The sequence below is a fragment of the Nelumbo nucifera genome, chromosome 3 (assembly GCF_055504915.1).
Source record: "Nelumbo nucifera cultivar China Antique chromosome 3, China Antique-T2T, whole genome shotgun sequence".
In the NCBI taxonomy this organism is placed as follows: Eukaryota; Viridiplantae; Streptophyta; class Magnoliopsida; order Proteales; family Nelumbonaceae; genus Nelumbo; species Nelumbo nucifera.
Genome location: NC_142651.1, coordinates 40,033,723 through 40,056,819, shown reverse-complemented (window position 1 = coordinate 40,056,819; position 23,097 = coordinate 40,033,723). Strand labels below are relative to the sequence as shown.

Sequence of the window (23,097 nt, the reverse complement as noted above, 5' to 3'; positions counted from 1 at the left end):
CCTTTTCTCTTGTTTCCTTCAGAAAAAAAGCTCATTTTGCTAAAACCCTCTCTTCCACCTCCGAACGTATATCCTTTCTCTGCTAGCTGTGAGTCTGTGACTGAACCCTAGTCGTTCGAGTCGAGTCGTGAGGATGTCTTCGACTCTGTTAGAAGTGACGAGGGCGGCTCACGAGGAAGTGGAGCGTTTCGAACGTCTCATAGTGAAGGATCTTCAGCGCGAGCCGGCCTCGAACAAGGAACGCTTGTTCCAGAACCACCGAGTCCGAAACATGATCGATACGATCACCTCCACAACTGAAAAGCTCGTAACTCTCTCGTTCTGTCTTCGATTTCTGGGAAGATAATCAATCTTTATGTTATCGTCCTTTCAAACAATTTTGTTTTGAAATTCTATAATTCTAAATGCTTGCAGATTGAAATCTACGAAGATAAAGATAACGCGAGGAAGGATGAAATTGCCGCTCTCGGGGGTCAAACAGCTACTGGAACCAATGTGTTTAGCGCGTTTTATGACAGACTCAAAGAGGCATGAGTTCGTACTTGCAGATGAATTTCTTATCCTCCTCGTTTTTTCGCTTAATTTCCTATCGTTACTAGGAAAATGAATCGCATTTCTATATAAGATTTTTCAGCCTCTGGAGTCTTTCCTTTTCTATTTTGCAGATTCGTGAGTATCATAGACGCCATCCAGTTGCGCATGTTGTTGACGCAGCTGAGCAATATGAGGAATTGCTCAAAGAAGAACCGTACATTGAGTTCAGTGGGGAGGTCTCTCTCTCTCTCTCTCTCTCTCTCTCTCTCTCTCTCTCTCTCCATCTGTGTGTCTTCTGTAATTGTTTCTAAACTTCTAACTTTTTTTTTGTGAAATTTTTATTGCATGACAGGGAGATTGTACTTTACGGTTTTCATAATTATCATTGCTGTTAGGTTTATTGCTGATCTTCTTAGTAGGCACGAATGGTTTGTCAAATTTATCCAGCATTTTAGTTAATTGAAATATGAAGTGTAAGTTCTCAAAATTAAAATGGTTGAAATTGGGGGTGCAGAACTGGGGATGCAATGCCTTGGCTTTCAAAGTGTTCAAACATACTCTGGAACCCTTTACTGTTTCTCCCTCTTTGTAAATTTTCTTAATATAAGGAAAACCACAAATTTTTTTGCTGCATATACCACCCATTTTGTCACATGGGAAACAAGGTTTCTCAGAATTTTTAGGGAGGTTTCAGTTTCACCGAACACTTCTCAACCAAAATCATTGTTGTAAGTTCGTAAAAATGTGATTCTTAATAGTATTTTGGAGTTTTGCACACTAACATTCAGAATCATCAACTTCTGTTCACCAATTTCCATCACATTTGCCAAAATGTTCTCCCATTTACTACCCTTTAAGCGTTTTAACAAAATTGTAGTGCAAGCCCATGGGAATTTAATGTAAAATGGCTTCTTGGTTTCACATTTTTTCTTGATAGGATGAATCTTAGTTGAGAATTCCTGTCTTTTCCCCTTACCCTTCTTTCTCCAGTATTCCTTTTTTTATTAGTAACTCGCTAATTTCTTACATTTATAAAAAGGAATGATGTTAATATATAGTTATATACAGGAGTGTTTCAAGCACCCCATATAGGCAAGCAAATGCCACACACTCCAATACATCTGATTTTTAATTTTCAAATTACAAACATTCCCCTTGGAAAGTTACTCCCAATACAAATGATTCCTATTCACTCCCTTGTCTTGCCAATGTATTAGCCAAACTGTTGTCTAATTTTCTTGTCCATTTGAAGGTTACTCCAAATGCCCCCCTTTCTTCTCCCTTATTGTATGTTTACGAATCCAAGGGCCTATGCTGTTTTATATCAACTTGCTTGCCACAACTAATGGAATCTGCCTCTACCTTTATGTTGCCCAGTATTCCTTGCTGAGACATTCATCTGCACATTGAACAAGTAATGGCATTGATGCACGCGTGGAAAAAGAAAAGAATCTATGGAATATTCATACACTAGTGGCAATTTGTGATTTAGGGTCATTTGAATTTTCACTACTTTGAGTTTTTTGAAAGCTATTTTCATTTTTATTAGTATTATGGGAATGGGATTACTTAAAGACTCAAGATAGCTTGAAGAGTCTTATAAGAGAGCTTTTAGAATTTTGAAAAGTTGAAGTTATAGGTTCTTTACTTTGGAAGCCAGAGCCAGGGAAAAGGAGGGTGAGAAGTAGGGGGAGTGCACGACAATGAGGTAGAAAATCAAAAGCCCTAGTTTGTCTCTCTTTGCAATTCTGTAAAGAAGTCGTCCTTTTCTTCAATAATTAGGGTTTCTACAATGAACTCAAAATGCATAAATTGGGTAGAGGGAATTGTAGCAAAGTTCAACAATTCATGGCAACAATTGGAACAAGATCACAATATATTTTCCTACCTAAAAAACAGAGGTTACGATGACAAACTGTGATGATGAAGTATGGTGATGTAGTAGCTCTTGTTCGGGGGGAGTTTGGTGGAAGTCTAGTGGTGTTTAGAGGGAGATTTAGAAACCCTAGTGTCTGGGAAGAAGATGGGTGGTGGAATCTTGGTATAACCCTAGAAGGTTTGGTTCAAATGTAAGAAAAAAATTCTCCTATAGGAACACAATGGTGGTAGGGGCATGGTCAGGGTTCGGTTCGGAGATACCTTTCTGAGAAGAGATGGAGAATTATTGATAAAAAAAAAGAAGAGATGGAGAACAATTGTTTCTAGAAATAGAGGAAGTAGGGTGAATGCAAGAAGGGACTTCTTGATGGGCTGCCTAGTTGGTTGCTTTGAGAAAGGGGTAAGGATGGATGAAGTTGAGAGGTAGGTAGTGAGAGTTTGGGGTGAGGTGGAGGTGTGAGAGTAAAAAAGATGATTGAAAATTTGTACTTATTCATTTTCCCGACGAGAGAAGAGGCGGCATGGGTATTGTGACAAGGACCATGTAGGATGGGGCAAAACTGTTTGGTGATCGGTTGGTGGGTAGTGAGTGTTGGATATTTCTTATCAGAGAAGGGGGAGATTTACTCGCTAAAGGAAATTTGGATTAAAGTCTTTAGTCAGCCTTTGTTGTTGTGGTGTCCTAGTGTTATGAAGGGGAACAGGGGATTGGTGACCTATGTTGGGGTTTCCTAGTCATAGGCAACTTTGCAAAGGAACTAAAAACGTGTGAATGGGTTTTTATCAAGGTAAGAGGTGGTGGTGTCCTAGTGTTATGAAGGGGAACAGGGGATTGGTGACCTATGTTGGGGTTTCCTAGTCATAGGCAACTTTGCAAAGGAACTAAAAACGTGTGAATGGGTTCTTATCAAGGTAAGAGGTGGGGGTGATTCCATAAAAGATAGAGATTATGGTGGGAGAGACATCATTCTAGGTTTGGATCTAGCAAGAGAGAAGGCCAACGGTGAAGGCAAAGAGATTGGTTAAGAAGCAAGCAAAACAGTAGTGATCGAAGAGGAGGTGGAGGAGAGCGGCAACTCTGAGGGGATGTCAGAGAGGAAGGAGATGAACAACTAGTGATCCGTAAGAGAGACATGTCCTTAGGAGCTTCGGTTGGGCACTTTTGTCGAGACTAGTAAACAACATGTAGCTCCTGACCGTCCAATTGTCTCTACAGTGAATGGTCAGATTGGGAGCGAGGTTCAAAATTTGAATGCTCTACAAGGTCAGGCGGGAATTTCAAATGTGGCTTTAGAGAAGCTCTTTTGGAGTGTCTAAAGACTTCAACCGTTTGCCATCTAGAGAGGGTTTAAAGTTTGGTTATCAAATGGAGGAGAGGCCAACGGGAGAGGACCAAAGGGGGGAGGGGTAAGGAGAGGAGAGGTTAATGCGAGTATTTGAATCTGAGGAAAATCACCATTCGGGTGACCCAAATGGGATTCGACCCCACCTACTAAGGGATCTAGTTAGGGTGGGCCGAGAAGGGGGTGGCCCATCACCTTTATTTGTTCCGAATTGGCTAAGTGAATCGAACCAAGAAGTCATTGAAGGGACTGGGGGAGATTCATTGGGATTAGAGGGTGCAATCGAGGAGGGAGTGGAAGGTTTGAGTAGGGAGATCAACCAGCAGAAAGAGCCCTCGCCGGAGAGGACACCACAGAGGAGGAGGAATAAGAACAGATCTCCGCCAAAGGTGACAAGGTTTTAGTCTTTCTATATATGGGTTCTCCTGGAGTTGTTTTTGGTTTGTTTAGCTGCAGTAGCCCCACGAACTGATGGTGGCTTGGTTGATACAGTCTCTGGTTGGTTATAGTAGAGGCGTGGGATCATTTCCCATTGTCACAGGGTTGGGGGCTATGGGGATAGGGATGGCCTACCCCTGTAGTATAGCCCCAAGAACCAAGAAAAAAAAGCTGTAGTTGGATTAAGTGGGTTGTTAAATTTATTAAGAGTTTATGATCTTGTTTGAGTATCTTGTGTGTTAGTTATGTTTATCCTAGTAAATTGTTTTTGGTCAATTTCCTAATTGAAAATTGGAGTTTGTAAAAGCAGCTCTTTTTCCTGGTAAGATGTAAAGGCCTTTATGTTGAATAGTCATTGTTAATGAAAAAAAAACATATAGTTCTATTTGAATTTTTAGAAGAGGAATGAAATTTGAAGTTTGTTTGGTGCCAAATCTAAATTCTTTCTTTACCCACCATGTGCACCCTAGTGGGACATTTCCCCTTTCTATCCTATATCACAGATATTTGATTGAATTTTTAACTTCCTTTATTAAAGTTGTAATATGTATGGGGTTAATTTGCAGGAGGCTTTTGGGCGGTACTTGGACATGCATGAATTATACAATGAGTATGTAAATTCTAAGTTTGGAGAGGCAATTGAGTACTCTGCTTATCTGGATGTGTTTTCACAGCCTGATAAAATCCCTTGCAACCTGAAACTGACAAGGTAAGCTTTTCATTTTTTGGTAGAAAAAGTTTCTCTAGTTAGCTGACTAGGTAAGACTTCACTTTAATCCCTAGTTTTTTTTTTTTATAATTTTTTTTCTTCTTTTAATCTTATGTGTCCCGTTTCTGCAGGCAGTACAAGGAGTATTTAGAGCATCTTTTGGAGTATTTAATATATTTTTTTCAGCGGAGGGAGCCTTTGCAGGATCTTGATAAAATGTTTTCAAAGGTCTAATCTTATTGTTCCTCCTTTTCTGACACCTTTATCACTCCTTTGATGTGATTCTCCATCTCTCTCTCTCTCTCTGCCAGTTTTGTATGTGCCCATTTTGTTCAGAACTTCAGATGCATTAATACATGAAGCATGTAAGTTTTATCACTCCTAGTTTATTTTTGAAAAAGATGGTAACTTTATTAATGAACCTGGAGGTACATAAGAAGATGTACAAAGAAAGACAGACACTACAACTCAAAGGTTAAGTAGGAAGAAAGCTATCACTAAACAAGAAATCCCTGTAAGCACCAGCTTTTGCAAGGCCATCCGCATCAGAGTTTAGCTCCCTAGGGATCCAACCCAACTGTGCATTTAAGTTAGAGAGGATATCTCTAGCTTCAGCCAAGAAATGAGCTAAAGCCCATCGACCACTGCCTGGGTCAGCTAACCACTTGATGGTATTTGCTGCATCTCCTTTTATGAGAATGTTCTGATAGCCCAAATCTCTTGCAATCCTGGTTCCAGTTAGTGCTGCCATGATTTCAGCCTTCATTGAAGAGGCTATCCCAATCGGTCCACTGAAAACCCAATTAACTGTACCATCTCTTCTTCTGAAAATTCCACCAATTCCTGCTGCACCTGGGTTTCTAAACGCACTTACATCAAAGTACATGGTTATCTCCCCTTCCGCAACAGAAGACTGGGGGAGGGGGGTGATAAGGACTGATGTTTAGAAAACAAGAAGTATGCAGCATTTCTTTGAAAATCAGAAAAGGGAACTCCTTTAAAAAACTGAGTTGGAAGTCCAAAGGCAACTTCTAAAGGAAATGATAGACAAGAGCTCCTCATAGTTTCTTTTTCTGTTGTTGAAAATGTGACTATTTCTCTCTTCCCAGATGCTCCAAAGGATAGCATGTGCTACAGAATGCCATAGAGTCCTTCCTCTTTTGCTTAACCCTCTTGCTGTCCATTGTCTGATACAGTCTATTCACATGTTCAGGGAAAGTCCAACTATAATTGAAAAGATTGAGAAAGAAAATCCAGAATTTTCTAGTTTCGTCACAGCGGATCAGAATATGATTGGCTGATTCCCTGGCTTTTAAGCAACAACAGCATACGTGTGGGGATAAATAGGACCTTCCATGGTTCTTTTTCTGGAGGAGATCAGAAGTGTTGATCTTCTTCAGACTAGCTTCCCACACAAAAAAATAAACTCTGGATGGAATGTGTGTGCACCAAACCGTCTTGAAAGGGAAATGTACAGTTGTTTGTTCTTCCTGGATTAGAACCCTGAAGCAGGACTTAGTCGAAAACTTACCTGCTGGGTGTAGGGTCCAGACTCTCGAGTGTCAGTGGTATTTGGGGAGAGGTACACTTCTCGGAGAGTGTATAAGAATCTAGATATTTCATCAAGTTCATTTTCTCTCAAAGGTCTTCTAAAGTTTAGGTTCCAGTTGAACTGAGATTGGTATAAGGATAAAACAAAGGAGATGGGAGCTTCTTTGTTTCGGGTAAGGCTGTAGAGGCGAGGAAAGGATGCAGCCAAGGTAGAGTCACCCCGCCATACATCAGTCCAGAATTTTATTTTATCCCCATTTCCCACTTTATACCTGATATAGGAAATGAAAAATTGGTAGGTTGAGAGTATACCTTTCCAAGGGTTTATGTCCTTGACCCGGTTCAAGTGCAAACTGCAATCCCAACCGCTGGTGTGCTTCCCATACTTGCTGGTGATGATCTCAGTCCATAGGGTATTCGGTTCCTGAGGATATCTCCACAACCTTTTACTTAGAAGAGCTGTGTTTGTTCTATCAAATGACCTATTCCCAAGCCTTCATCCTCCTTAGATTTGCACACCTGGGACCAATTCACGAGATGAGATCACTTTCCCCACTTCCTTCCCACAGAAAATTTCTTTGAAGCCTTTGAAGCCGGTTGGCAATTTTGGTTGCCATTCGAAAGGTCGAGAGATAGTATGTGGGCAGGTTTGCCAAAGAAGCTTTAATGAGGGTGAATCTCCCACCCTGACATATCTTTTCTATAAATTAGGAATTTTTTGTAATCTATAAATGTGCTCCTCACTAAGCTAGTTCATGCCTAGGTGCATTTAAGTCATGCGCCTTGCTTGAACCCAGGCGATATCTCTTTCAGGAGGTGCAAGCCTGGGTTTCAGGTGCAAGGTGGCCTGTGCTCATGTCTTTTATCAGTTTTTTTTTTTTTTTTGTTACCTTACACATTCTTACATGTTTTACACCTTTGAATTGTTCTTCTAAGTGCTAACTCTTTAAAGACATAAGAACAAAGACCTGTAGAATTATTACCTACAGCCCTAGTTATTGCAGATAGGATCTCAGATTAAAAATTTTTCATTAAAGACTTAACAACCATATAACTGATATTTGATCCCTAACCCTAAAATACAATGAACTTTGACCAAAATCACAAAAACAACCCCTATATATAATTAGGAATGTGAGACCCTGGTATTAGGAATTGGGACCTAAGTTTAGGAATGTGAGACCCTGGTATTAGGAATTGCAACCTAAGTTTAGGAATGCAAGATGTCTAAAATCACAGTAAATACTTTAAGTAATGCAATTAGGAGATGGATAAACATGCTAAGAGTCTGCAATGCTTGAATTTTTGTGTGCTCTATGGACTTTGGTATGATCCATATTTTGCTTTCACTTTCACTTCAAATTTGTTTTGTATGCTATGCTTATGTATTTTAATTTGAGCAAATAAGCTTTTTAATTCATTCAATTTCTTTTGAAATTCAGGTTTGCATATTTATTTTATGTATTAGCATTCTATTTTTTTGGAAAAAAATCATAAATTTGTGCCTTGTTTCATCCAAGTCTTGCCTTGCACCTTGTGCCCTGGGGCTAGAAGGCCTTTGCACTTTTCTGGCGCCTCTTGCTTTTAAAACACTGTATAAGCTCTATCATTTTATGTCTACAATTCGACCTCAGACAATCAAATTGGGGGTTTCTATACTTGTGGTTTCTGCATGTAAGGTTTTTTCACCTATTTAAAGGTCTTTTCAGGAGACCAATGTTTTTATTGATTAAACAATATAAACATATATGCAAAACTGAAATTTTGAAAACAAAAAACTAAAAAAAAAAGCATGGGGTACAAAGTATCGATACACACTTGCTGGCGTACCAGGGTGTATCAATACTTTAAACCTTGCATGTAACTAAGGACCCTTATTTTCTATTATTTCTTTATAATATTTTTTGATCAGCTTGTTTCTTTATAAATTTGTTAATAGGAAAAAAAATACTGCCTGAAGAAATGCTTTTCAAAAAAAGATCTAATCCCAACTTGAGGGAGGAGAAGAGAAACTTCTCAAATTAGAAATTAAGCCTGAAACTGTAACAGCTTGAAGTTGAAATCTTCATTCTCGTCCATAAAAATTGAACATGAACCAGATAAAAAGCGCAATACATTCACAGATCCAGCTAAAGTCGTAGTTTTTTTATGAGCTTCTCTTTTTCACTATTATGGGATTAAAATTAGAATCCCAAAAACTTTGGACTGTTACTAACACGAAAAAGAACCCAAAACCAAGTCTTGATTGATTTTTCTTCTCACTGTTGGTGGTTTCTTGGTGTTTGCCAAATGCCAATTAGAACAGAATTGCATGGCCAGCACAAGGGATGACAAGTGTGTAAGTGTAGACTCTGACGATTTTTTTTTTGGGTGGGGGGTGGATAAAGATTGAAGACTGAAGAGAAAAAAGCCAGTTGAAATACAGAGAGAAATTGAGGGAAGAAAGGATCCACAGATCTGAGGGAAAGGGAAAGAAAGGGAATTAAGGAGTCTGCTTGTAAGATCAAAGAGGAAGGCAGGCCAGACATGGGAAGAATGAAACCTAAAATCCTGTCACTTCTGAGCATTTAGTTTTGGAGATTCCCTTTGGACTCAAACAGCTTGTGGCACGAGGTAGTCAAAAGTATTTCATGGCATGCCAGCTAATAGTTGGGACACACAGCTGAACCTGAGAGCATCCTTAGCTTCACCCTGGAAAGCCATTTCTTCCATCATTCACAGTGTGTCAGCTAATGGTTGGGACACATGGCTGAACCTGAGAGCATCCTTAGCTTCTCCATGGAAAGCCTTTTTTTTTTCAATTTGTTCAACTTTATGTCCTCTCAGGTAATAAAATAAAATTTTGGCAAGATATTTGGTGGGGTGACACTTCTCTGCTTGTTTTGTTTGCAATACAATTTTACTTGCACCAGTACAATATGTATGTGAGCAAAAATCAAGAAGTTTAAATTCCAGTTTGCTACTTCACTTTTATTTGCACTAGTTCTATTTTAGTTCATTTGCACTGCAAACAAAACAAACTTATTTGCAGTTCCATACTTTTTTTACCAGTGCAAATGAAATGGTATTGCAAACAAGCTACTCCTGAAGGACTGAATTTTACTTATTATTCTTATTCTTGCGAAAAAATGTCTTCTCTTGATGTGCATCTCCTTTAGAACAGGGGTTAGCTTGTGATTTAGGCCTAAGAAGCGGGTCTAAGGGACTTTGAACTTTCAGATGCAATAACACTTATTGATACCCTTAAAGGTGTAGTCTTAGAATAGAGTTACCATTCAAAAATAATAATTAAATTCCTTCAATGTCCCAACCCAATGCTACAACCATTTGCGTCTTAGAATAGAGTTACCATTCAAAAATAATAATTAAATTCCTTCAATATCCCAACCCAATGCTACAACCATTTGTGTCCCTTTGTTTGGTCTCCACCACAAAGGGGATGCAAATGGGTGTAACATTGCAAATCTGACCCTATCTGGTATTGGGAAGTTGTATAACATGTGTATTTTTGGGGTTTGGTCCAGTAAAGGACAACAGCACGTGTAGTTTGAGTGGCTTGTGAAACTAGGCCAAATGATGGAGTGTTTCTGAGACAACACTGTACATATTGTTCTTTTAAACAATTAATAAAGATTTATAGTTACTCGTAAAGAAAAACTATACCATATCACTTCCATCATGAAATAAGTGTGGTGTCCAAAATGAGGAGATGAAGTGCATGGTTGATATATCTAAAATTTTATATGGACAATCTAGTCCATCCAGTATATTAAAGTCTAATGACTGACCCCAACAATGGCTGAAAAACAGTTTTAACAAAAGCCGCCTGAGCCTTGGTTGAGTATCCAATTCCAGATTGTAAGCTTATTTCCATGTTCAAATTTAGGCATCTTAAATTGTGTAATATTTTGCTAAGCTGACTTTTTTTTTTTGGGGGGGGGGTCAATACTTTTATACAATTGGTTAAGATTTCTGACCCGCAAAGTGCATCGTCTTATACTTTCCCACTGAGATGCCGATCGGCTTGTGGCAGGTTGAAACTGAATTTGAAGAGCTCTGGGCAAATGGTAAGGTAGAAGGATGGGAAAGTAAGGGCCAAGAGAATGGAGACGTTTCAGCTCCGGATACTGTAATAGATCTTGATTACTACAGCACAGTGGAGGAACTAATTGAAGTAGGGCCTGAAAAATTGAAGGAGGTAAATGGTTTTCTTTCTGATCATCTCAAAATTTCTAGATACTAAGTTGAATTTATCATGCCCTGAAAGACTTCCCTTTGGATCAAGTATACTGCATAATCTATTTATAGAAAAAGGTATACTGCATAATCAGTGTAGCATGCATATATCTTTTCTGCATTTTCATTATTACCCTCTGTCATAGATTGCAGATTTAGCGTATGAACTTGTTATGCTTTATGTTAGCATACATAATACAACAGTCAAGAGGTCCATGATCTGGGCCTTCCAGCAATAGAAGATTGTTCACTGTCATCTGTGATCCTATTGGTTGAGATCATAGTTTTCAAGGCACCAAGGCTCTAGGAGACAGGGGAGTGCCTTGTCGCCTAGTCGTCTAGGCAGGCTCCTAGCCGATGAGTTTTTGAAAATAAAAAAATAAAATATATATGTTTGTATATATAATATAAATCCTAGGGTTGTTTCCTAGGTTTCATAGTAATAAGCAGTAATCTTTAACTAATATCTACCATGATCCTCGTGAAATATGCATAAACCCCATATCAAAAGATAGAAAACCAACATATTTATGAGAAGAAAAATAAGAAAGGAAAGAAAGCATACAAAACACAGGAAGAAGAAGATGATGATGAAGAGGTCCTATTGATTGTCCTTGTGAGCGAATTGGATAAAATCTTCAAGTTACTTCTTAATTATCAATTCAGGTTTTAAAGTCTTAACGGGTTCAAAAGACTATAGGACCATCTGCTAACAGCTGAAGATGCTTAATTAAAAAGCTTAAAAAGAACAAGTTTTTAAGGAGATTGTGGGTTCCTTAATGGCTGAAACTGAAATTGGATCGATCATATACCCCTGAAGGTTTTATTATTTATATATTTATCAACTAAAAGACAAAGCAGTAAGTCTCAGCAACTTCAGTCATTATCAAACGGCTCCTATGTCACCGACTTGTGTGTCGATTGAACCCAAATAAGAAAATAATAAAAAGAAACTAGTATAAAAATAATAATATTAGCACCATAAACCTACAATATGGATGATTTAGTCTAATGATATATATTGTACTGCTATTAATAACATAAAATAAAAATATAAAAAACATTATGCTGTGTCTTGCATATAAATATTTAGTTGTTTAGGCGAGGCGACCCCCTAAAAGCACCTTATCACCTAGGTGTTCCCTTGACAACTATGACACCAAGGCTAACCTAGGCGACTGGTTGGGATGCTAGGGGTATCTCGACTTCTGCACTAGAGAAAGAGAACAAATTCAACTTCTGCACTGTAAGTATGAAAATTTTGTCCAACAGCTATTTATCCTCTAACCTGAAAGGCTTTGAATTTCTATGCATTGGAAGTGACCTGAGAGATATAGGTTTATGATATGAAAGTCTGTCACTTGGGGGCTGTTAAAATGATCAAATAATAAAACTTTCAGGGATATAGTGGTCTACCCAACGTCCGTTTCAGCCATTAAGGAGCCCATAGCATCCTTAAAGTCTTATTCACTAAAAGTCAAAGTGATAAGTTTTTTAGTTCAGCATCTTCAGCTGTTATCAAACAGCCCCTTAGTCTCGTGACATGAATCTGGAAACAGGGTTTGTTAATAATCAAGGTGGACCAGGGACTGTGAGGGAGGGTATGTTCTGGGTAGTTTTGCAATAAAGATTACTGGGGACTCAATACCTGTTTAGGGGTTGACAGTTGTACTTAACATTGTGTTAATGAAGTTACTGTTTCCAATAAAAAAATAATAATAATCAAGGTGGTCCAAAAATGTGTCAAGACGCCTCTGGATGGGATCTGAAGCCAGTTATAGCTAAAGTTATTCTCCTGTGTCAAGGTCCTTTAGTCTTCCCTAGCCACCAAAAAAAATTCCAACCATCATTGATGCATTTTGGCTCATCCCAAGAATCAGACCTCTCTGTGAAGTTATCAAGCTCATAAAGTCAGGTTGGTTATATAACATTATAACATGTTTTGAAGGTGAATAGAAATGGCTTGGTCCTGTTTTGGTGTTCATTTTTACCCACCGGAATCAGTTCTTTGGCTTCTTCTATCTTTTAGTCTCTTTGGAAAGAAAGAACTAGTCACATTTTTTTCAACAAATGTTCAGATTTAGACTCAGTTAAGAACATTATAGGTTTTTTATGCTCCTGGTTGGGTGTACAAAGAGCTTTTGAGGGTGTCCAGCTTATTTCTTTCTTTGCAAGCTGGGCTTATTTTGAGTGATTCGTTAGTTCTTTTTGTATATTCCCAGTTTCCCACTCTATTTGCTCTCATTGTATATGGGCTGATGTAATTGGCTTTTCCATTAATGCAATTCAACACTTTACCTTTTTTTATCAATAATTCAACACTTCACCTTAAAAAAAGGGGAAATAGAAATGAAGAGAGCCACCAGCTTCTGATCTTTTTTTTTTTTTGATCAGCACCAGCTTCTGATCATTAACAGGATTCATATGATGACCAACTCCTAATAAAGTCTTTTACACCCGTTGTCCCCCAGAATCATCAAACTTGTCAACCAGATGGTAACCCCAAATCACATTAATCATCAAACTTGTCATACCACATTCATATTCCTTATAAAATAGCAATTTTCTTATTTTTGTCAGATAATAGTAGCTTTTTTTTTATTTTTGTGCATTTGAGCATGGTAAGATCACCCTGAACCAACTTATTTCTTTTATAATATTTTTATTTTTTAGACCTTAGAGCATCCTATTACTTTTACCAGTTTCCATCTTAAATAATCACTTTGTTGATTGTGTGATGTTTTCTGACAGGCACTGGCTGCTTTAGGACTGAAAACAGGTGGTACTGTTCAGCAGCGTGCAGAAAGGCTTTTTCTTACAAAGGTAAGGTATACAATTATTGTAGCTGCATTAAGGAAAAAGAAATATGTATATGGTACTCTTCTCTCTCCACAACGAAATCTTACCACATCCCTGCCTTCTTGTGCCCTGTAGCAATATTTCATCCCAACTTGCATGCATAAAAAGCTAACTAAACTTTTGAACTACAATTTTAATGATGAGTAGCACTATATGGGTTGTGCTATCCCAAGGAGTCCTCTATTATCCTCTGTGATAAATCATAGTAGTTAATAAATCATTTTGAGTGCTATACTAATAAGTTGATGTCTAGATATACTTGTACTAAGTACTTAGATATGATGCAATTGATAATTAAAAAAAAAAGAAAAGAAGAGAGGGAGAGTCTCTTACAGACTTTCTAAATCAAGTCTCTTATAGATTTTTTAAATTTAAATTTTGATATAGACTTTTTAAATTTGATGATTTATAGACTATATAAATCACCAAATTTAAATTTTGATATTCCATATTTTCTCCATCTAGTCAATTACAAAGATACATATTTATAGACTTTTTAGCTGTGCTTTGCCAACTCAATTTCCTTAAGGCCCAAGATAGTGAACCCACCTGACACATCAGTTGCTCTTCCTAAAACCTCAAGGAGATTTAGCTGTGCTTTGCCAACTCAATTTCCTTAAGGCCCAAGATAGTGAACCCACCTGACACATCAGTTGCTCTTCCTAAAACCTCAAGGAGATTTTTATCTCTTTCTTTTGAAATGGAAACCATCAATACATTTGGCTCCATTAGATCATCAACCAGGCCTGGTGGTCCCATAGGTGCCTGGTGGGCTCTATGGATAACCTAGTGTGTGTGTGTGGTTTTTTTTTTCTTGGGGGAGCTTTTGGCACCTAGACTTGGGATCGAATCCCACCTGCACCTGGATTGGGGGATGGGCTACCCCCCCGTTGTGTAGCCCTTCAAAAGAAATAAAAAAAAAGCATGAGGCACAAGAAAAGTGCAATGGGCTTTTTGTGCCTGAGGTGCAAGGTGAGGTGCATGCCTTTTTCAAGCAAGGTGAAAATTTTAATAAAAAATCAGAAAAATAAAAGAAATAGTATTAATTCCAAAAATGCAAACTTAAATGTTAAAAGAAACTAAATGTTTTAAAAAGTCTATTGGATCAAATTAAAATGTATAAACATAATATTTAAAACACATTCAAGATAGAAACAAAATCAAACATAACATATAAAACATATTCAACCACTCAACAATTCAACATGTGAAACTTTCAATCTGTCTATTTCTCTACTAATGCATCACTTTTAGTAGCTAATGTGATGAGAAGAAAACAAGTCCAACAATATCTTGATTGTAGAACAAATTAACAAGAAAAATAATGAAGAAAGTAGGAAGAAGAAGCTGTTCATGAGAAAGAAGAAAGTGGAAGAAAAGGGGAGGAGAAGAGAGCTGAATCGTATATCTCTCTATCCCTTAAACACGTTATATATGCTGAAATAAATAAAAGAGAAAATTACATGGTTTCCCCTAGTTAGGTGGCTGACTCAAGGAACATAAGAAATAAAAGTGTTTAAGGCCCATAAAGGCAGCTCACTACAGCAGAAAAAAAGAAAGAAAATAACTGAATAACTGAACAAAACTAAGGCCCATTCAGCCTAATTTCTTTACACTCCCCCTCAAGCTGAGCATAGATGTCAGTCATGCATAGCCTGCTTACATAGTGTTGGAGCTTAGGAACTCTCTTGGTCAGGATATTTGCTAGTTGTTCCTATGAAGACATGAAAGGGAGACACACTTCCCCTGAGGCCACTCTCATATGAAGTGTCTGTCTACCTCAATGTGTTTGGTTCTGTCATGCTAAACTGGGTTATGAGCAATGTTGATGGTAGTCTAATCATCACAATACAACATCGGCAACCTATCATAATCTATTCATATCTCTTCTAGGAGAGATATGAGCCACAACAACTTTGACAACCCATGGGCCATGGCCCTATACTCTGCCTTAGCTAAAGGTCAAGCAACAACAGAATACTTCTTACTCCTCCAGGAAACAATATTTCTAGCAACCATGGCACAATAATCCAATGGGGATCGTTTGTCATCTATACTACCTACCCAGTCGCACCTATATATGCCTCTAACTTCATATGGCCATGCCCATCAAAGAGTATACCCTTCTCAAGAGTTCCCTTTAGATAACACAACACCCTTTTTTGTAGCAGCCATATGTGTCTCTAGGAGCATGCATAAACTGGCTAATCACACTCACATATAGGAAATTTTTGGCCGTGTTATACATAGGTGTAGAAGTTTCCCCAACAATTTCTGAAACACTCCCCTATCGGTCAAGAGCTCTCCATCATCAACCGAGAGCTTATGATTCACATCAATAGGAGTGGAAGCAGGTTTGGCACCAAGTTTTCCAATCTCAGTGAGAAGGTCCAGCACATATTTTTGCTGGGAGATGAAAATCCCCTCTTTAGATCTAGCATCCTCAACGCCTAAGAAAAGCCGCAGCTCCCCCAAATCTTTAATCTCAAACTTAGAGTTAAGGAAGCATTTGAGATCATGAATTTACTGTGACAACAATGTCATCCACGTATACAATGAGGAAGGTGACATGAGAAGCTTTCGTCTTTACAAATAGAGTATGGTTTTGCTGTGTTTGAGTAAACCAAATTGAATAAGTGCAGTCCAAAATCTATCAAACCAAGCACAAGTAGACTGTTTAAATCCATAAAGAGATTTCTTTAATTTACACACCTTACTTTGCATCTCCTTAACATACATTCTAGGTAGGCTTGTAAATGGATTGAATTCAAATCGAATCAGGCTAGATACCGATTATGAATACTAATATTCGAATTCGATTCGATATCCGACGGATATCAAATCTTTCAATTAGAATTCGATTTCGATTATCAAATCGAATATATTCGATTTGATTCGAATTTTATCGATGGCAATGGTGGTCGGTGGTGATGGCAGTGGTGGCCAGTGAGGCGGTGATGGTGGTTGCCATCAAGACTACTGTCACTCGACCACTGTCACTGACATTACTGTTGGTGATGGCGGTTGCTCGGACAGTGGCGATGCTAAATCAAGATTTGAAAGAGGAGAAGATGATTAGATGAGATACGAGAGAGAACTGAGGAGAGGTAGAGGGTGAGGAGTGGTGGCAGGTGAACGGTACTCGACCGTCCAGTCGTTGATGTAGCCGGTGTGGTTGCTCAGGTGGCGACGACGAAGGGAGGGTTAGGGTTTGAAAGGAGATGGAGACTGGAGAGAGATACAGAGGTTCGAATGTTTCATGTTTGCTTGATTCAATGTGAAATGAGAAAGGAGATATGAAAATGGAGAATCTCAAATTTTGTTATTTACATTATTAACCTTCTTTGTAAATTTATATATATATATATATATAATCAGTTCGGATATTTATCGGATCGGATCAATGCATATTCAAATCCGATTCGATTGTGTCGAATCTCATATTCTAATTTGGATTTTCAAATACTGCTTACAGGCCTAATTCCAGGGCAAAGGGACATATACACCTTTTCTGCCAAGTCACCATTCAAGAAGGCATTTTTTACATCAAACAAATAAAGAGGCCAATCATAGTTCACTGCTAAAGACAACAGAACCCTCTCAGATGTCATCTTAGCCACTTGAGAAAAGGTCTCCATATAATCAATCCCATAGACCTAAGTATATCCCTTGGCAACAAGGTGGGCTTTATACCTTTCAATTTGTCCATTAGCATGATACTTTATAGTGTAAGCCCATTAACAACCAACAGGCTCCTTCCCAGTAGGCAAGTCTACAATATCCCAAGTATCTCAGTTCTAATGGCATCCCTCTGTTCTGGCCTAGACAAGGCTTCTAATACATTCTTAGGGACAGGTTGGGCTGAACTGGAAGCTAAGAAGGAATAGTAGGAAGGGGACAACAAATTGTAAGAGAGGTGTTTGGAAATGTAGTGAGCAATACATTTCCGTTTACCTTTTCTTATGGCAATGGGTAGGTTAAGGTCTAGGAATGAAGGTACTGGTGATGGTTGTATAGCACTTGTCCTCTCTTCAGTGACTGGAAATGTTGGAGGCTTACTTGGAGATGGGGGAACAAGCTGTCCATGCCTTAGCCTTTGCCGTTGGTATGAAGAACAGGAGGTGTAGTGAACACAGGAGGACTAGGGGGAGGTGGAGGATGTGCAGGAATGGGGGAGCCAAAAGATTTAACTACAAGAACCAAAGGAGCTGAAGAAGGACCAACACAAGAGTCACTAGGAGCTGGTAAAGGTAGGGGAGAAGCCAACAACTCATTAGAGGGCTCCCCCTCAGAGGAATGACTATAAAAGGAGCTGACTCTTCAAAAGTGACATCCGTAGAAACAAAACTAGTGCCACTACTGGGATGAAAGCAACAATAACCTTTCTGTGTGGAGGCATATCCTAGAAAAACGCACTTCCTGGATTTGGGTTCAAACTTACGTCTTTGGAAACTAGGGACATGAACATAGCAAGTGCACCCAAGGACTTGCAAAGGAATGGAGAAAACATTAAGGTCTGGAAAGAGAACACTAAAGGGAGATTTGAACCCCAAAACCCTAGAAGGCATGCGATTAATAAGATAAGTATGCTTCAAGAGTTGCTATTGCCTAACATGTCCTTTAACTTAGGTCTTCATGCAATTGCATTGACCTTGAAGGCCAAAAGTGTGTTACCAGCAACTCATTCAATATCCATAAGGGGCATAATTACCTATACACCCCAGTTAAATGATCATATTCATTTTTTTTTTGAGCAAAAGGTAAAGTATAATTGTATTAATGAAAAGGTCCTTTATACAATGAGAAGCTGTACAAAAAAGCCAGAACTCCTAAAACTATGGTAGGAAATGTCTTCCTTATGCTAAGGTATTTTTGTCTTCTTGGTGGTTTATATTCTAGTTTTATTTTCTTGTTGAATCTAAATATCTAATTAATTACCGGGACAGAATGAAAATAAAATACCAAGTTAATCATGTTAATTCTGCTGTATGTTTTGTTTTTGATAAAAAGCTTAGTGTTGTATGCTCCAATTAAAAATGTGTACTGCATCATGAGTGTAAATACAGAAATGCACTCCAAATGTTAAACAAGAAGCACTTTGCAGTTTGAATTTGGTAACTGCAATGTGAAATATCAAGACTTCATAGAGATATTCTTTATAATATTTATCATGTTTAATGTGAAAGTAAAACCTAGAACCAACTGCTTATAGATGGCTCATAGAAGTTTCAAATAATCTACACTGTGACTGATGATGAATTACCATTCTATGACTGATGGCTCATTGAATTTTCTAGTGTTTTTCCTTTTTAATGTGGTTTAGTTATTAATTGAATGAATCTCTGTATTATTGTAAAATCGAAATGTTTTTTTTTTTTTGTGAAATTATTTTGGAGATGTGTTTTCTCCCTTCGCTCTTGTTAAATCTCTCTTACCTACCTGAAGCTCAATTTTGAAAGGATTGTGTCTGATGACTATATACTTCAAATTTCTATTTCCTGTGCAGCACACCCCTCTAGAGAAACTTGATAAAAAGCATTTTGCTAAAGGCTCACATTTACTCGAAAAAAATGGTGCAAAACAAGCTTCCCAACAGAAGGACAATTTCAAAGAAATTGCCCTCATGGAGGCAAAGATGAAGCGGCTATGCGAATTGCTAAATGAGGTTCTCTCTCTCTCTCTCATTAAGAAAATTCCTGTATGCACTCCTTCAGGACTTCATTTCAATTTGGCATGATGCACTTAACATAGAAAATGATATTACCTAGCATCTAGATAAGGGTATTTCTTCATATATACATGCAGAGTGAATGATTATGATAATGGATGACGTCTCTGCCCATATCAATAATCATTCTTTTATTTGTCACCATGCAGACAATCATGCAAACCAAAGAAAATGTTGAGAAGAAGCAAGCTTTGACATATGAGGAAATGGAGGCTGAACGCGAAGAGGTGATGCTACTTATGCTTGATAGAGACTTTAGTGATGGGCTTTGTGAAATCTTAAATGAAAAATTTCTGTAGACCATATTTTAATATGACCATGGATGAAATTCACTTTGACCATATTCTCCCATCCATCTGATCTTGTTCCTTCAATTACATGCTATTTGTCTGTATCTGAAAATATTTTATAAGAACAATAACAAAAGAAGAATTGTTTGATTTACTATAATCTCTTAGTTATGGCCTGTAGTAACCGGCTTGCATACATCTGTAATTTGTGGTATGTAGTCTGATTGTGTTATTTTTCTGGTTGATTATCAAAAATCAAAGGTTCAAACTTTAATGATCCTCACTGTTGTGAATCACATTTTTTTAGTTCATGCTCACTGGTCACTGCCATTGGTAAATAACATACACTTCAAATTTGAAGCAGGAAGAGGTACAAGCTGACACTGAAAGTGATGAAGAGGAGCAGCAAATTTATAATCCTCTCAAGTTGCCAATGGGTTGGGATGGCAAGCCTATCCCGTACTGGTTGTATAAGCTTCATGGTCTTGGCCAGGTATTCCCCCTTTACCCAGTTTAAGGAGCTTCTGAACCCATTAGTATGGGTTCGTAGCCAATCATACATTGTTTCATGTTTTACATTTCTATTTTGCAGGTATAAGGTTCCTATTTATCTAAATCTCTTCCCTGAGAATTTTCCAATCACTATTTCTTCATGTCATTATTACTTTAATTTCCTCTCATTGTTTCAGATGACGGGGTTTCTGTTGTTTCTAACTTTATGTATAGAACTATACAGCTATATCTATATAAAACAGTTTCTTTGTCACGTTAGCTGTTAGATTGCTTCCTCTTTGAATGCATATGCATGAAAATTCCAAGAAGAGAGCTAAAAAGGAGATAGCTGCTGACTTTTAGCTGGGATGTTGGGTCTGGAGCTACAGGACCCAATCACCCAAAGATAATTAAGCTTTCTTGCACAATTTTACCTGCTTTTCAGGCAAGCATAAATGGTTTTATTTAGCACCTTGTCACAGTTTCTTTGACATGCTTTTCAGGAATTCAAGTGCGAGATATGTGGGAATCATAGTTATTGGGGACGTAGGGCCTTTGAGCGACACTTCAAGGAATGGCGCCATCAACATGGGATGCGTTGCCTTGGTATTCCAAACACCAAGAACTTCAATGAAATTACATCTATAAATGTATGCTCTTCTCTCTCTCTCTCTATTTTGTTCTTGTAAAATGTATTTGTTCTATTTTTAGATTTTTTGTGGTGATTACTTATTTTGTTTTAGATTTATTTGATGTTGGTTGATCCCATGTCTATGGGATTGGGCTGATCATGTCATTTGGAAAACCACTTATATCTCCTATCACATTCAAAGAGAGGTATTACCATAGCAATTTAAACTGGTGGAGATAAGCAATTAAAGTCCAACTGTATTTGTAATGTAAAATCCTACTACAAAATGACCAAGATACAAAAAATGGTTTTCATGAAAAAAGAACATCTAGAAAATACCATATCATACATAAGCTCTCGTCATGATAATTTATCAAAGTCCAAAGGAAAATGCCAAAACCATTTCTCAACACAAAGGTATTTCCAATCACCAGTCTACTCAAACCCAACTCTCTTTCCTCTTTTCTTTTGATTAGACAATCCTTTTTAGAGTCTCTTGGTTCCCACAAAAAGTCCTTTATAATCTTCTCAGTTCTCTTTACTACTGAACAAGAGATTTTAAATACTGATATGTAATAAACTAGGAGATTTACAAAGGTTGATTTTACCAATTCAGTGCTAACTCCCAGCAAAATATGGTTTTACTTTTAAGAGGCTAGATTTTTCAGGAGTCTCTCTAAAACAGAGTTCCAGAAGGAGCTAGACTTGGGGTTACCACCACCTAGGGGGAGTCCAATGTAGGATAAGGAATCATTGAGCCGCCAAGTAACCTTGAGTTTAGCACATCTTCTACTTGTTTCATCCCCAATATTAGTTCCAGCGGTAGAGCTCTTCCCCCAAAATTTATTTTTCAAATTTGATATTTTCTCAGATACTTGGATCAACTTAAAGTGAGTTACCTCTAATAATAAAATGGTTGTGCAGAAGCTAAAAGTAAGGTTGTACAAATGCTACAAAACAATGCTTGATTAATATGTTATGATTTTTTCCCTTAAAAATCATCTTTTATGGTCATCAAAGATTTTGTGTTAGTTGGTTTGAATTACATTTTCTTTTCCATAATCTCTTACCAATTTCTATAAAACCTCTTGCATCGCATGGGTTCCTACACTAGTTTACATACATGAATACATATACATACATATTTACATATTTACATATATACACATGCATACAGACAGCACACAAGTTATCTCAAGGTATAAGGTTTGTGCTTTATGCTTTTGGAAGCCTTGGGACATTTTTCTTCAGCTTCCCTTTGAGGGTGAAGGCTTAAGATGTTTTTTAAAACATATTGGTACAAATAAATAAATTTTGGGAAGGAAAGAGTATCAGGATTTCTTATGTAATAATCATCTCTGTGTCTGACGATTTTCTAGAAATTGGAATATACTAGATGTAGAAGCACACTCCCAAATTACTGATAAAAAAATAAGAGAATCTTCCCAACCGAAAGTTACCATAATCTGTTCAACAAACTGATTGAAGACAGGATATTTATCCATTATGCAGGAAGCGAGAGTGCTGTGGGAGAAGATACAAGAAAGGCAAGGATTGAATAAGTGGCGACCAGACCTGGAAGAGGAATACGAAGACAAGGAGGGCAACATCTACAACAAGAAGACATATACTGACCTGCAACGCCAGGGACTGATCTAAAAAGGGTAGTCTCTCATATGTTTGAATTAGATGGCTTCCATGCTTGTCCTTGGTATAAATTTTGAATTACTAGTAATTACAATTAGACCTTTTTAATGTATTTTTCCTACCCTATTCTTTAGGCATGTTTCCACAGTCTATGAGCTTAGAGGTTTCCCATTTCAGTTGTTAAGCTAATGATGGGTTAATTATGAGATTCCACATGAGGATGAAAAACTAGCCCTGGTAGCTGCTTTGATGGGAGATGGGGGCTTATCTTACATCCTTTAGGTTTTGCACTGAAAAATGGAATGGCAGTCGGCAGACAAGGATTGCTGGAGGAGATTTCCATGTATCATGCAAATGTTGCTGCTTTTCAATAATTCATTTTGGAGAAGTTCTTGCAACTGTGAATATTAAACACTATCACGATTTTCATCTCCGGCTTATTTTGGCTTGTCCAGCTGGTCAAAGTGGATATCCCTTTAGCCCATAGATGCACAGTTCAAGGTGCAGACACCCCAATCAACTTGTACATGCACAGCTCAATCTTTTTTATGCATCCATTTCTAATGATTCCGGCTAAACGGTGGGGGAATGATTCTACACGTCCCCTTCTCAAATTTTCTTGAGGGGAGAAAAGAAAATGACAAACTTCATTCCTTCCCCTATAATTGCAAATGCATTTTCTTCCCTCTTCATTTACAACTCTGCTCAAGAATCCAAAATTTGAGTTGTAAACTATCTTGATAGTGGGTGTTGGAGAACAG

General features: G+C 37.8%; 1 protein-coding gene across 1 annotated transcript; it reads left to right on the top strand.

Annotated features, from left to right (window-relative positions):
- Positions 1–22,773, top strand: ATO (splicing factor-like protein). The gene is made up of 12 exons (XM_010268211.3): positions 1–307; positions 415–528; positions 666–770; positions 4,760–4,902; positions 5,034–5,130; positions 10,487–10,651; positions 13,441–13,512; positions 19,055–19,213; positions 19,426–19,503; positions 19,931–20,059; positions 20,562–20,708; positions 22,202–22,773. Exons 1-12 carry the CDS (start codon positions 134–136, stop codon positions 22,346–22,348), a joined length of 1,530 nt encoding a protein of 509 aa, XP_010266513.1. The 5' UTR covers positions 1–133; the 3' UTR covers positions 22,349–22,773.
- Positions 22,774–23,097: the final 324 nt, after the last annotated feature.

Excerpts from the sequence above, each read along its gene's own strand:
- ATO (XM_010268211.3), top strand. The coding sequence starts at position 134 with ATGTCTTCGACTCTGTTAGAAGTGACGAGGGCGGCTCACGAGGAAGTG. Across the intron at positions 529-665 it reads TTTATGACAGACTCAAAGAG|ATTCGTGAGTATCATAGACG; the intron begins GCATGAGTTCGT and ends TCTATTTTGCAG. Across the intron at positions 10,652-13,440 it reads GGCCTGAAAAATTGAAGGAG|GCACTGGCTGCTTTAGGACT; the intron begins GTAAATGGTTTT and ends GTTTTCTGACAG.